The 14,651-nt window shown below is 42.1% G+C and overlaps 1 protein-coding gene across 2 annotated transcripts in view; it reads right to left on the minus strand.

Moving 5' to 3' along the window:
* Positions 1-12,905, minus strand: part of LOC118366578 (rho GTPase-activating protein 6-like) — a 72,935-nt gene extending 60,030 nt beyond the window's left edge. Inside the window, exon 1 of one of the 2 annotated variants that reach the window (XM_052492928.1) lies at positions 11,846-12,905. In XM_052492928.1, the coding sequence (XP_052348888.1) occupies positions 11,846-12,331 (486 nt within the window). In that variant the 5' untranslated portion in view covers positions 12,332-12,905. The remainder of the gene's footprint in view (positions 1-11,845) is intronic. The other variant, XM_052492929.1, reaches the window with a different exon arrangement.
* Between the last annotated feature and the right edge of the window lie 1,746 nt (positions 12,906-14,651).

The following is a 14,651-nucleotide window of genomic DNA, read 5'->3' on the forward strand; positions in this document are numbered from 1 at the left end:
GCCTAGGCTACCTGCTACCCCCATCAGAAGAGCCTAGGCTACTTGCCAACCCCATCAGAAGAGGCTACCTGCCAACCCCATCAGAAGAGCCTAGGCTACCTGCCAACCCCATCAGAAGAGGCTACCTGCCAACCCCATCAGAAGAGGCTACATGCTACCCCAATCAGAAGAGCCTAGGCTACCTGCTGGTTACTGGCCCAACGATCTAAGCTCGAGGCTACCTGCTACCACCTTCAGAAGAGCCTAGACTACCTGCTACCACCTTCAGAAGAGCCTAGGCTACCTGCTTCCCCCATCAGAAGAGTCTAGGATACCTGCCAACCCCATCAGATGAGCCTAAGCTACCTACTACCCCCATCAGAAGAGGCTACCTGCTACCCCCATCAGAAGAGCCGAGGCTACCTGCTACTCCCATCAGAAGAGGCTACCTGCCAACCCCATCAGACGAGCCTAGGCTACCTGCTACCCCCATCAGAAGAGCCTAGGCTACCTGCTGGTTACTGGCACAATGCTCTAACCACTAGGCTACCTGCTACCCCCATCAGAAGAGCCTAGGCTACCTGCTACCCCATCAGAAGAGCCTAGGCTATCTGCCAACCTCATCAGAAGAGCCTAGACTACCTGCCAACCCCATCAGAAGAGCCTAGGCTACCTGCTACCCCCATCAGAAGAGCCTCTATCTTTGGCTAAGACCATAATTAAATTAGCTCTGCTTCCTCCAGTCCATATCACACACGGAAGACCCATTCATCTGGTAAATGTAGCTTACCTGCAACAAAAACGAACAAAAACATGTTTTTCAGGCACTCCAATCATCCCAAAGCACTGCTGTGGGGAGTGCCTTAGGAACCAGAAGCCAGACTTACTACTAAAGTTTAATGGCAGTTGTCAGTCAAAGTATGTTGCATTACCACCACGAACTACCATCTAACCCTACACTCATGAAAACCCACCATCCTACCATCTAACCCTACACTCATTAAAACCCACCATCCTACCATCTAACCCTACACTCATGAAAACCCACCATCCTACCATCTAATCCTACACTCATTAAAACCCACCATCCTACCATCTAACCCTACACTCATTAAAACCCACCACCCTACATTCTAACTCTACACTCATTAAAACCCACCATCCTACCATCTAACCCTACACTCATCTAACCCTATCTAACCCTCATTAAAACCCACCACCCTACCATCTAACCCTCATTAAAACCCACCATCCTACCATCTAACCCTAACCCACCATCCTACCATCTAACCCTACACTTAAAACCCACCATCCTACCATCTAAAACCCACCACCCTACCATCTAACCCTACACTCATTAAAACTCACCACCATCCTACCATCTAACCCTACACTCATTAAAACCCACCACCCTACATTCTAACCCTACACTCATTAAAACATTCCCACCATCCTACCATCTAACCCTACACTCATTAAAACCCACCACCCATTCTAACCCTACATTCTAACCCTCCTACACTCTAACTAACCCTACACTCACCCACCATCACCATCTAACCCTACACTCATTAAAACCCACCACCCACCATCTAACCCTACACTATTAAAACCCACCATCCTACCATCTAACCCTACACTCATTAAAACCCACCACCCTACCATTCTAACCCTACACTCATTAAAACCCACCATCCTACCATCTAACCCTACACTCATTAAAACCCACCATCCTACCATCTAACCCTACACTCATTAAAACCCACCATCCTACCATCTAACCCTACACTCATTAAAACCCACCACCCTACCATCTAACCCTACACTCATTAAAACCCACCATCCTACCATCTAACCCTACACTCATTAAAACCCACCACCCTACCATCTAACCCTACACTCATTAAAACCCACCATCCTACCATCTAACCCTACACTCATTAAAACCCACCACCCTACATTCTAACTCTACACTCATTAAAACCCACCATCCTACCATCTAACCCTACACTCATTAAAACCCACCACCCTACATTCTAACCCTACACTCATTAAAACCCACCACCCTACATTCTAACCCTACACTCATTAAAACCCACCATTCTACCATCTAACCCTACACTCATTAAAACCCACCACCCTACATTCTAACCCTACACTCATTAAAACTCACCATTCTACCATCTAACCCTACACTCATTAAAACCCACCATCCAACCATCTAACTCTACACTCATTAAAACCCACCACCCTATTCAACCCTATCTGGCCCTACCCCAGTCCAACAGCGAATTATAGGACACCACCACTCAACACGCCCTGTAACTCTTCTGAAGTCCCCCAAATACCCCCGAATACTGTACTACTGCTGCAGCCACCATAACATCTATTTTCTGAGACTCATCTCTGCTGTAAAGTTGATAAACATAGCTATAACCCCTAATCCTTCTGTGCTGGCACAGATTTACTACTCACTCTCAGGATCCTTCCCCCTTGACCCATCTTCCTCTACTTTCTTCACTGCCTCAGCACACAATACCCCCTGCTCTACTCTTACCCTGCCTCTCTCACACAGGACACTTCTGATCCCCAGCCCCATAGGCACCCCTACAATTAACACATACCACTTCTTTCCCCAATACTACACATTCCTTTGTCCCATGCCCTTCTGCACACTTCTCACACGTAGAAACCTCCCTCCTACACACTCTTGCCACATGCCCATAAGCTTGACACCTGTAACAATGTAATGTAATCGGCACAAAAGCTCATACTGGATAACGGAAAAATCCTAACTTTGTCGGGCAAAGACGAACTCTTCTGTCTCACTGCTACCCCAGTAATCACTCCTTTCAATTGTGTCCTGTTCCGAAGAGCAAATCAAGAAACCGATCTTGGTCCCGAGTTGCGTGACACGGAGCTCCCGCTCCCTCTGGGTGGAAGAAACGCACACAAATATAATATAAATAAGACTGTCTGCAGCTTAGGTCGAGGCAGTAAGTCCCCACACTCACAGCCAAAGTTCCTGTGTTTCCCATTTGTCTCTGTAGCCTTTTTCCACCCGACCGTCTCCACCAAATCCATGCTCCCCTCGACCGAGCTATTCCTTTGTTTCACCGGCCTGTCGAACAAAACTCGATGGTAAACTAGGCAAGCTCAGGTAAAGGACCTTCTTCACATTCACGTCCCAACACCACAATCTTACAACGTTGGCGATTTAAATCCAGGGTCAAAAGGGGATCATCTCTAAACAGGACGTGCCGCTAATTAGCGAACGCGAATGCTACGCCAACTTGAGGATCTGACTTTTTCAGCCACCTATTTCCTGTGTTTGAGTGGCGCAAAATCCATTTGGCACTTAAATCTTACTGTATTGATAGCTTTCATTTTACTCCTGCAACTCTTTCATACTCTTGCTTGTGCCAGTAATTTTTTCCCCCGTTAACATTATGACTGTGGAAATGTTTGTAGTGACCTGTCAAACGCACCCCGTGTAATGGCTGAAATGGTCTCAATGGAATACACTGTCTTTCCGTTGCACCTATGAGAACGCTTCGTCTGGGATGTAACGCATCACCTCGACAATTACATCCCAAAAAAGAGGAGTGGCCCGAGTGGTGCAGTGGTCTAAGGCACTGCATCTTCGTGCTTGTGGCATCACTGCAGTCATCCTGGTTCAACTCCAGGCTGTATCACAGCCGGCTGCGATTGGGAGTCCCACAGGGCAGCCAAGTGTCGTCCAGTGTATGCCGTCATTGTAGTTAAGAGTTAGTTCTTAACTGACTAGTCAAGGTTAAACAACTGCATTTTTTTTATAGATCACTTTATTCTGATGGGTGTTCATTTGTTTGTGGAATTTTAAAAAGTTCATTTAATATAGTCAAAGTGTTTGCAAATTAGATGAAAGCAACTTTCGAAAATGAACACTTGCATTATAGTGATATTATGTCTGATCTCGCAAACAATGTAAAGTAAGTGTTGATTTTTTATCTGGGGGTATGCTGCTATTGACACGATTGTTGAATGATGCAACAGAAAGTGACAACAACAGTAACTAATGAGGCAGTCTAGACAACGCAGGTGAGTGCAGGTAGGTCTAGACAGAGAACGTTTTTGGTGGTTGCAGCAAATAAGGCAGATAGAATTTTCTTTATTTTGACACGAAATACACTGAGTATACAAAACATTAAGAACACCTGCGCTTTCCATGACATAGCCTGACCAGGTGAATCCAGGTTAAAGCTATGATCCCTTATTGAGCCAACTTGACACATCTGTGGGAAGCATTGGAGGCAACATGGGCCAGAATCCCTGTGTAACGCTTTTGACACCTGGCAGAGTCCATGCCCAGCCGAATGGAAGCTGACAATGACAATACATTGAATACCTGAATAACCACAAAAATCCCTGAACTCCATTATTTGTGCTATAATTCAGTCAATATCTGATGAATTTAAAAAAGTATAAAGTTTGGAGTATCTTCATCCTTTATCCAACTGTTGCAGTTATTAGAATTGTTTTTAAATCCTTTTGGTGACCGTTGCTACAACTATAGACTGGTATTGACTCTGAATATTTTGTTTGGAGGTAAATAAGTGTGTAGATTATATTGCTAATTTACACCATCACAGCAATTCCTCGCTTTGTGACTTCCAAGTTAATAAAGTTAAATCACGACAGATCTTAGGATTTCCAAAAGCTATCAAGACGTGAGGGGAATGAGCTCGCTATCCTGTCGCTTACCAAAGTTTGTGCCAAACCAAAGTTAACTGTAACGGCGTTCTTCGTTTGTAGAAAGAGAGTCGGACCGAAATGCAGCGTGGTGGTTACTCATTTCTTTCATGAAACAATCGCGATACATGAAATAACTTCTACAAAATGCAAAACAACAAACGGAACGTGAAAACTAATTACAGCCTATCTGGTGAACACTACACAGAGACAGGAACAATCACCCACGAAATACAAAGTGAAACCCAGGCTACCTAAATACGGTTCCCCATCAGAGACAACAAGAATCACCTGACTCTGATTGAGAACCACCTCAGGCAGCCAAGCCTATACTAGACACACCCCTAATCAACCACAATCCCAATGCCTACAAAAAACCCAATACGACAATACAATAAACCCATGTCACACCCTGGCCTGAACAAATAATTAAAGAAAACACAAAATACTAAGACCAAGGCGTGACATTAACCAATTAAAATAGTTTCTTTGCAGAAATGACAGGAAATGAAATGCTTGAGCTGCAGTAAGAAAGTCCACGAAGAAGAAACAACACATTACTCCAGGCAGAGTAGTCACAGGGATTTGGGTTTTCTGACTCATCTGCAATAAGATATGTATAACTCTTAGTCTGTATCTGCTAACAGTTACTAGGCCCAGTTTTAAGAACTGCCAGATTGAACGAGACAATGCAAACAGACACACAGATGTGCAAGAATGGGTGAGAGAGGGTGGGCTATCTACAGCACCATATCGTTTGAGTGCATTGGCTCCACGACACTATGAAGCAAAGGATACCTACTGCATGCATCTGTGAGCTGCATGTCCCCCCCCCCCCAAGAAAAGAAAACACATGCCAAATGTGCAGTTTCACATGTGAAATAGCTGTTTTCATATGTTGACACCCTATTTTCACAGGCATTACATTTAGAGTTCACATATTAAAACCACCTATCACACGTGAGGAGAAAAACATTCGCAGTTTCACATGTTAAAAGTGTTCACAATGTGAAAATCGGATATGCAGTTTCACATGTGTGAATTGCAAGTTCACATGTGAAATTCTCACTTTCAGATATAAAGAAAATGTCACGTGATGTGTGTGTTTCACACGTGTCCCGAAAACCATGTTTTTTTAACATTGTTTTTTTTTTCATATGGATAATATAATTTTTTTTGTAAGGGGCCTCCTTATTGAAATACATAGAAACAATGTAATGCTGTAACACTACATACAATTGCTCTTAAACGTGTGTAGTAACACTGCAATTACTACAGTAGCAACATTATACTTTAGATGTTGCCACTGAGGTATGTTGAGATGGATATTAAAAAAAAGCTGTATGCATAGCTGGACTTTTGAAACTGCTCAACAAGTTTACTTATTAGGAAGAAGTGAACCGGCATGGGGAGGGGTGAATGATCCCACACTGCCCTGGCCACAGGAATGCAGCTTGTCCTGATTATGCCAACGAGGACTACATCTGCTTGAAACTTCAGAATTTAGGGAGAGCAAATGGGAGAGAAAACGGATTGGGGGCTTCAGACCCATCTCTACTGTAACGTTAGACCTCCTAGTCATCTCCTTACTAGCATTCTTTTTTATAGAGATGAGACACAATATGGGGTGTGTGTCTGTTTGTGTTTGTGTGTGTGTGTGTGTGTGTGTGTGTGTGTGTGTGTGTGTGTGTGTGTGTGTGTGTGTGTGTGTGTGTGTGTGTGTGTGTGTGTGTGTGTGTGTGTGTGTGTGTGTGTGTGTGTGTGTGTGTGTGTACATGTGTGTGTGTGTGTGTGTGTGTGTGTGTGTGTGTGTGTGTGTGTGTGTGTGTGTGTGTGTGTGTGTGTGTGTGTGTGTGTGTGTGTGTGTGTGTGTGTGTGTGTGTGTGTGTGTGTGTGTGTGTGTGTGTGTGTGTGTGTGTGTGTGTGTGTGTGTGTGTGTGTGTGTGTGTGTGTGTGTGTACGTGTGTGTGTGTGTGTGTGTGTATGTGTGTGTACGTGTGTGTGTGTGTGTGTGTGTATGTGTATGTGTGTGTGTACGTGTGCGTGTGCGTGTGTGTGTGAATCCATAGAGTCAGGTGTTTTCTGAGTGTCTATATCCTTGTAATGGGATTGGACTCAAGATGCGATGCAGTGCGCTTGGCAGCAAGCTCCAGACAGAGCTAAACACACCAATGGTCCAGAACCCCCCTTATATAACTTTATATAATGATAACGGAGACACCCCGATTACATTAAGTATTTAAAGTGCAGCAATATGAAAACACAGTAACCGTACTGAAATGGAAACATCATGCAGTAACTGACACCAACCCTGCTCTGTGTTTCAAGACACATTCCTGGCTATAAAAGTTGACATAAAAAAAATAGTACAACATTCGCTTAAGAACTATTACAACCATGTTACAACACTCTACGTTCTAAAAACGGGTCCTGAAAAAAAATTATATGGCAACAGTAACCCTTTTACAACAACAACAACACAAAAACACATGAATTTAGCTGTTTTCACATGTTGAGCTTAAATTTCAGACATATTACATTTAGAGTTCACATGTTGACACAACCTTTTCAAAACGTTCTCATGTGAAATTCTCCTGTTCACATTTGGAATTGCAAGTTCACATGTGAAAATCTAATTTGCTGTTTCACATGTAAGACAACAGAAATCTCACATTCACATGTCGAATTGCAATTTAACAGGTACTGGTGAAATAGTGTTATTCTCCTCACATGTCAAAAGTGGGTGTTAACATGTTGCAGTAGCAATGCTTTCACATACGGACTTGAACATTGTGTAATGCCATTCTGTAAAAAGTTAACATAGCCTACATCAGTGTAATAATTCAAGTATGTTAAAAATAATTATTTCTTACTTCTGGGCCATCCATTCGGGGTACTGCTGAAGGCATCTCTCTTCTTCATATGTTGGTCGGTGACCGTTGGAAGAAGCCCAGTGAAAAGAACAGAGAAGCTCGTGCTCCATGTCTCCTTATCCTTTTTAACATGTTAAAATTAGCTCTGTCAGAGTTAATCAGTTAACTCAAGTTAACTTTTTGTAATTTGACTGACTTTGAGGTTAAAGAAAGTGTGTTAGTCAATTTAACAGATTATGCTAATTTTCTTGTAATGCTTTTTATATAAACATTTTCAAATTACAGCTCAATTTGAGCAAATCCTGCGATAAAAATCTATTTTGACTCTGTCAATCACCACATTCTTATCGGCAGACTCAACAGCCTTGGTTTCTCAAATGATTGCCTCGCCTGGTTCACCAACTACTTCTCTGATAGAGTTCAGTATGTCAAATCGGAGGGCCTGTTGTCCGGACCTCTGGCAGTCTCTATGGGGGTGCCACAGGGTTTAATTCTCGGGCCGACTCTCTTCTCTGTATACATTAATGATGTCGCTCTTGCTGCAGGGGTTCAAAGGAGCAAGATAAATAAATAAATACAGTATGGGGATGAGGTAGTTGGATGGGCTCTTTACTGATGGGCTATGTACAGATGCAGTGATCTGTGAGCTGCTCAGACAGCTGGTGCTTAAAGCTAATGAGGGAGGTAAGTCTCCAGCTTCAGTGATTTTTGCAATTCATTCCAGTCATTGGCAGCAGAGAACTGGAAGGAAAGGTGGCCAAATGAGGAATTGGCTTTGGGGGTGACTAGAGAGATATACCTGCTGGAGTGCGTGCTACTGGTGGGTGCTGCTATGGTGACCAGTGAGCTGAGATAAGGCGGGGCCCTACCTATCAGAGACTTGTAGATGACCTCAAGCCAGTGGGTTTGGCGACGAGTATGAAGCGAGGGCCAGCCAACGAGAGCGTACAGGTCGCAGTGGTGAGTAGTATATGGGGCTTTGGTGACAAAACGGATCGCACTGTGATAGACTGCATCCAATTTGTTGAGTAGAGTGTTGCAGGCTATTTTTTAAATGAAATCGCCGAAGTCGAGGATCGGTAGGATGGTCAGTTTTACGAGGGTATGTTTGGCAGCATGAGTGAAGGATGCTTTGTTGAGAAATAGGAAGCCGATTCTAGATTTAATTTTGAATTAGAACTTTAATTTTGAACTATTGTAAAGTGGCTGTTCCACTGGATGTCATAAGGTGAATGCACCAATTTGTAAGTCGCTCTGGATAAGAGCGTCTGCTAAATGACTTAAATGTTAAATGTCAGTTGGGGAGCCCTAGTATAGTCTAACACCTTCCATAATAGTAGACTCAGGCACTTTGAGCTGACAAGAATAATATGCCTTTACATTTAACACAGGTGTTCCTGTAAACTGATGCATTTGTGTAATCCACCACCCCAACAGTTCTGTTGATTCTGACTGGTCATTCTAACTGACCACATTGTTTGAATGCATTGAAGAGGAAATGGCCCTGCTGCCTTAGATGAAAGGTTTTCTATAAACACATGGTTCTGTTTATCTAAAAACAGGACATACAGTCCACAGGGACAAGAGTCCCTCTCTTAGTCTCTTCTGCAAAACTACTCAGACAGAGCTGTAATCACACCGCCAAATCCTGGAGAAAGATTATTTTTGATCTCTGATATACAGTACAAGTCAAACATTTGGACACACCTACTCATTCAAGGGTTTTTGTTTATTTGTACTATTTTCTACATTGAAGAATAATAGTCAACTCATCAAAACTAGGAAATAACACAAATGGAATAATGTAGTAACCAAAAAAGGGTCAAACAAACCAAAATATATTTTAGATTTTAGATTCTTCAAAGTAGCCACCCTTTGCCTTCATGATAGCATGATAACCTCCGGAGGCTGAAGAAATTTGGCCTGTCACCAAAAACACTCACAAACTTTTACAGATGCACAATCGAGAGCATCCTGTCATGCTGTATCACCACCTGGTACGGCAACTGCTCCACCCACAATCGTAAGGCTCTCCAGAGGGTAGTGAGGTCTGCACAACGCATCACCGGGGGCAAACTACCTGCCCTCCAGGACACCTACACCACCCGATGTCACAGGAAGGCCAAAAAGATCATCAATGACAACAACCACCCAAGCTACTGCCTGTTCACCCCGCTATCCTCCAGAAGGTGAGGTCAGTACAGGTGCATCAAAGCTGGGACCGAGAGACTGAAAAACAGTTTCTATCTCAAGACCATCAGACTGTTAAACAGCCATCACTAACATTGAGTGGCTGCTGCCAACATACTGACTCAACTCTCTAGCCACTTAATAATAATAAATTGGATGCAATAAATGTATCACTAGTCACTTTAAACAATGGCACTTTATAATTATTACAATCCCTATATTACTCATCTCATATGTATATACTGTACTCTATACCATCTACTGCATCTTGCCTATGCCGTTCGGCCATCGCTCATCCATATATTTATATGTGCATATTCTTATTCATTCCTTTACACTTGTGTGTAAAAGGTAGTTGTTGGGAAATTGTTAGATTACTTGTTAGATATTACTGCATGGTCGGAACTAGAAGCACAAGCATTCCGCTACACTCGCATTAACATCTGCTAACCATGTGTATGTGACCAATAAAATGTGATTTGATTTGTCCAAACTTTTGACTGATACTATATCTACAAGGAGATTAAGAGCTTTACTTGTTTTTTTGTTTGTTTTCTAAAGCTAGTTTCCCCTCCAGATTTATTCAAAGGGTAGCTACAGCTAGCCCGGTCCCAGATCTGTTTGTGCTTATCCCTAGGCCTAATCCATTGTCATTGTCAAGACAATTCAATAAGGAGTTGACAAGAGGGCTAAAACAGACTGGCACCCAGGCTAAACTATAGATGCTACAGATTTCTATAAGGTTCTATAGGCTATAGTTACAGTTTCTAAATGCTGTAGTTACTATTTGCGTATATATGCTTCTAAATGCTATAGTTACTATATGCTTCTAAAGGCTATAGTTACTATATGCTTCTATAGGCTGAAGGTTTTTGATATTAACTATCCTTCTGAGGAAGATAGACAGACATTTGCCAGTGACATCATGCTGTACGCCTAATTTATATCCCATTGCTCATGTGTGACATTGTTCCATATTTCAGAGACTAACAAATATGCATTTGAAAGTTTGATATGAAATTTGAGATCAACAGGTGTAACTATTACTCATGAGTCATGACTCTAAATACATGTTTTTGCATGTTGACAACTGACACTGTCACACTGTTAATAAACTGTGGTCTTGCCACCATACTACTACAAATGGTACTACTTTCACCACCACCTTCAATCATCATCATCAGCTTTATTAATTAACTAAGCTTCTTGAATTTGAGTATTATTGTGTAATACAGCCCAACCTGGTCTCAGAGCATTTTGTATAGTACTGTATGTAAATCTGGGACACTCGATTTAGTATGATATGCTTAATTTAGTATGGTTTATTTTAATTTGTGAATGTCCATGATCCATTTCGTATGATATGTTACAATTTACAAAAAACCTATGATATGTTACGAATTCTAATTTGCTCTGGCTAACGTTAGCTATGCTAGGGGTTAGGGGTTAAGGTTAAGAGTCAGGTTAAATGGTTAAGGTTAGGGTAAGGGTTAGCTAAAAGGGTCATGGTTAGGGGAAGGGTTAACTCACATGCTAATTAGTTGCAAAGTAGCCAAAAAGTAGGAAGTAGTTGAAAAGTTGACAATTAGCTAAAATGCCAAAGTTGTCTGTGCTGAAATTCGCACTCGCAGACCTTCACGTTATACGGTCCACCCCAATAACCCATCCACCCCAATAACTTTCCTCTATTCCTGTTTGTCTTTAATGCCTTTAATTAACTTTCTGTCTTATGTAACCACAACAAACATAACATATCATACTAATTTGAGTGTTTTCGATTTACCTTTACTGTTACGTCTAGTCTATGAGACCAGGCTGTACAACATGAAGTCTACATAGGGTTGCAAAAATCTGGTAATTTTCCCAAAATACCCAGGTTTTCCATAAATCCCGGTTGGAGGGTTCCTTATTTCTGCAATATTTTGGGAATATTTCAACCAGGATTTCTGGAAAAACTGGCAATTTTCGGAAATTTACCGGAATTGGACAGTTTGAACAACAGTAATATGATCACGATCACCACCAGCATCATCATCAACAACAACAAAAGTGGAATTTTAACACTTACTTACCTCGGATTTCCATACAGCGTATGATTGAGGAATGGATGGTGGCGATGGCTTCTTTTGAAGCCACTTTCTAGGTGAAAATAAAGTGCTTGAGCTTCCGGTTGGAGTAACGGGGCTTCTGACAAGAAAAGGTAAATCCCATGCCGTGCTTCTTTTAGTGGCCTTGGAATCGTAGTCGAATTGACCAGAAGTATCCAAATATATTGACAGGCTTGAGGATGCTGACTGACATTGTTTTGCCCCAGCTGTAAGTGGCGCATCCAGTTTGGAGAGGCTTTCGTTTGAGGCTCGGAGGTAACGACCATGATTTACACTTAGGTAAAGCGACTTTTGATCTGTTTGACCCGATGTCCCATCCGTTTCGGTCCCACAGTGTCTTATCAAAGTTGAATCCAAACTTCTAGTCTGTCTCAGTCTCCGTTTGGACATTGTTTTGGATGTTGGCGAGGAGCATGAGAAAACGCTGCTCAGCAACCCTTGCGCGGACATATCATATATCAGTAGGCTATTCTCAACGTTCCACCGATGATCCTACTTGTAAAATTAGATTGTAAGCTTGAATAAACATCATGCAATGTATTCCGTCCTCACAGTGATACTGGCTACCTGTTGCGCGCCATAAGGAACCCGAAGTTCAACCAAGAAACCACACAGACTGAAGTCATTGACCCTGTTAGTTCTTCGTTAGTTCTTCCTTCTCGGAATTTACAGGAACAAGGATGGGGGGTACATAGCCTCTCCCGGGACAGTTTCACAATTCTGGCCCCTTGCGCGTCACAAAGCTTCGCCCCTCTGAGTAATATGAAATGAATGCGTCTGCCTCTTCGCTTGAGAGCCGCTCTGCTCCCGGTTCCGCCACCATCATACATCAAGGCACCCCAGGATGGTCCTAATCAGTGGTGATTTCACATCTAAACGATGTAATGACATTGAAAGGACGTCTTTAATGCCTTGTTCACACTGCAGGCCTTATTGATCAAATCCGTTTTTTTTTCTTTATCCGTTTTGGAATACTTTCTATCTAAACAGCAAGTTACAAGTGATCAAATCGGAATTGCGTGCTCAGACAGCAGTCATTTGCTGACATGGCTACACTAGTTGTCATAGTAATAACTGGTGTGTGTGCAGTGATGTAGGCTGATTGGTGGTGATGCTCATGCTTCCTATCACTCAGAATTATGTAACAAGTTATAAGGTGACAACAATACCTGCCATGGACGTTTCCCAGTTGCTTTGAATGTTCAAAATCATAGTGTAAGAACACTTTTCCTCAAAGGACAAAGATGATCCAACTTTCAAAATAACTATTTTTTGACTAGCCACGACAGTCAACTGGCTAGCTACCTCGCTGTTTAGTCTTCTAGCACATTCACTCATTTCTTTGTAAACATTTAACAAGTTAGTTAGCAACCACATATTCTTGTCAAACTTTCAACAGAGTAGATGGCAAGCAACAAGATATTCCAAATCATGATTTGACCATTCAGACACAAGTTGCATGGCCTGGAATCATGTTAGTATCTGACTTCAAGGTGGTTTGAAATGTGACCTGAAATGTAAGATTCCATGTGCCTTTTCGCTGTTCAGACTCCAGTAAAAATAACAGATTCTGTTCAGATATGCCAAAAATTCTGTTTTGAATCACTTCACACAGTCAATGTGAACAAGGCTTTAGACGTCTTTGCCAGAACATTGACACCACGTGCACTTCAGGTGCTGAAGAAAAAGTTATAAGACGTCAAAACACAGATGCCTCTTAATATGAAAGAGGAACAAAAGAGAAGATCGCAATAAAGCATGTATTATTGCTCCTATCTATGACGTGCACATATGTTAGGTTTTTGAAAAACTGTAAAAGTGACAACTGACGTTTTAGGCAATCAATCATACAGAATAAACCAAAAGCCCCCTTCAACTACAATAACATTCTCAGTAACAGTTAGAGGTGTATTTTTCTAGCTATGACTGTGATATGTTGTTGTTCATCTACCTTAGTTGAATGTACTGTACTATAAGTCAATCTGGATAAGAACGTCTGCTGAATGACCAAAATGTAAATGTAAAGTAAACATTTGCAATGAGCTCCGCCTCCAAACAAGTACTGATTTGGTCTTTGCGGGACCAGATCCAAATCTGAACAGTGAAGAGGCGTCTCCGGGATGCTGGCCTTCTAGGCAGAGTTCCTCTGTCCAGTGTCTGTATTCTTTTATCTTTTATTCTTATTGGCCAGTCTGAGATATGGCTTTTCCTTTGCAGCTCTGCCTAGAAGGCCAGCATCCCGGAGTCGCCTCTTGACGTTGAGACTGGTGTTTTGCAGGTACTATTCAATGAAGCTGCCAGTTGAGGGCATGCGAGGCATCTGTTTTTCAAACTAGACACTCTAATGTACTTGTCTTCTTGCTCAGTTGTGCACCGGGGCCTCCCACTCCTCTTTCTATTCAAGTTACAGTTTGCGCTGTTCTGTGAAGGAAGTAGTACACAGCGTTGTACGTGATCTTCAGTTTCTTGCCAATTTCTCGCATGGAATAGCCTTCATTTCTGAGAACAAGAATAGACTGACGAGTTTCAGAAGAAAGTCCTTTGTTTCTGGCCATTTTGAGCCTGTAATTGAACCCACAAATGCTGATGCTCCAGATACTCAACTAGTCTAAAGGCCAGTTTTATTGCTTCTTTAATCAGGACAACAGTTTTCAGCTGTGCTAGCATAATTGTGAAAGGGTTTCTAGTGATCAATTAGAATTAAATGATAAACTTGGATTAGCTAACACAATGTGCCACTGGAACACAGGAGTGATGGTTGCTGATAATG

Source organism: Oncorhynchus keta, chromosome 34, assembly GCF_023373465.1.
Source record: "Oncorhynchus keta strain PuntledgeMale-10-30-2019 chromosome 34, Oket_V2, whole genome shotgun sequence".
In the NCBI taxonomy this organism is placed as follows: Eukaryota; Metazoa; Chordata; class Actinopteri; order Salmoniformes; family Salmonidae; genus Oncorhynchus; species Oncorhynchus keta.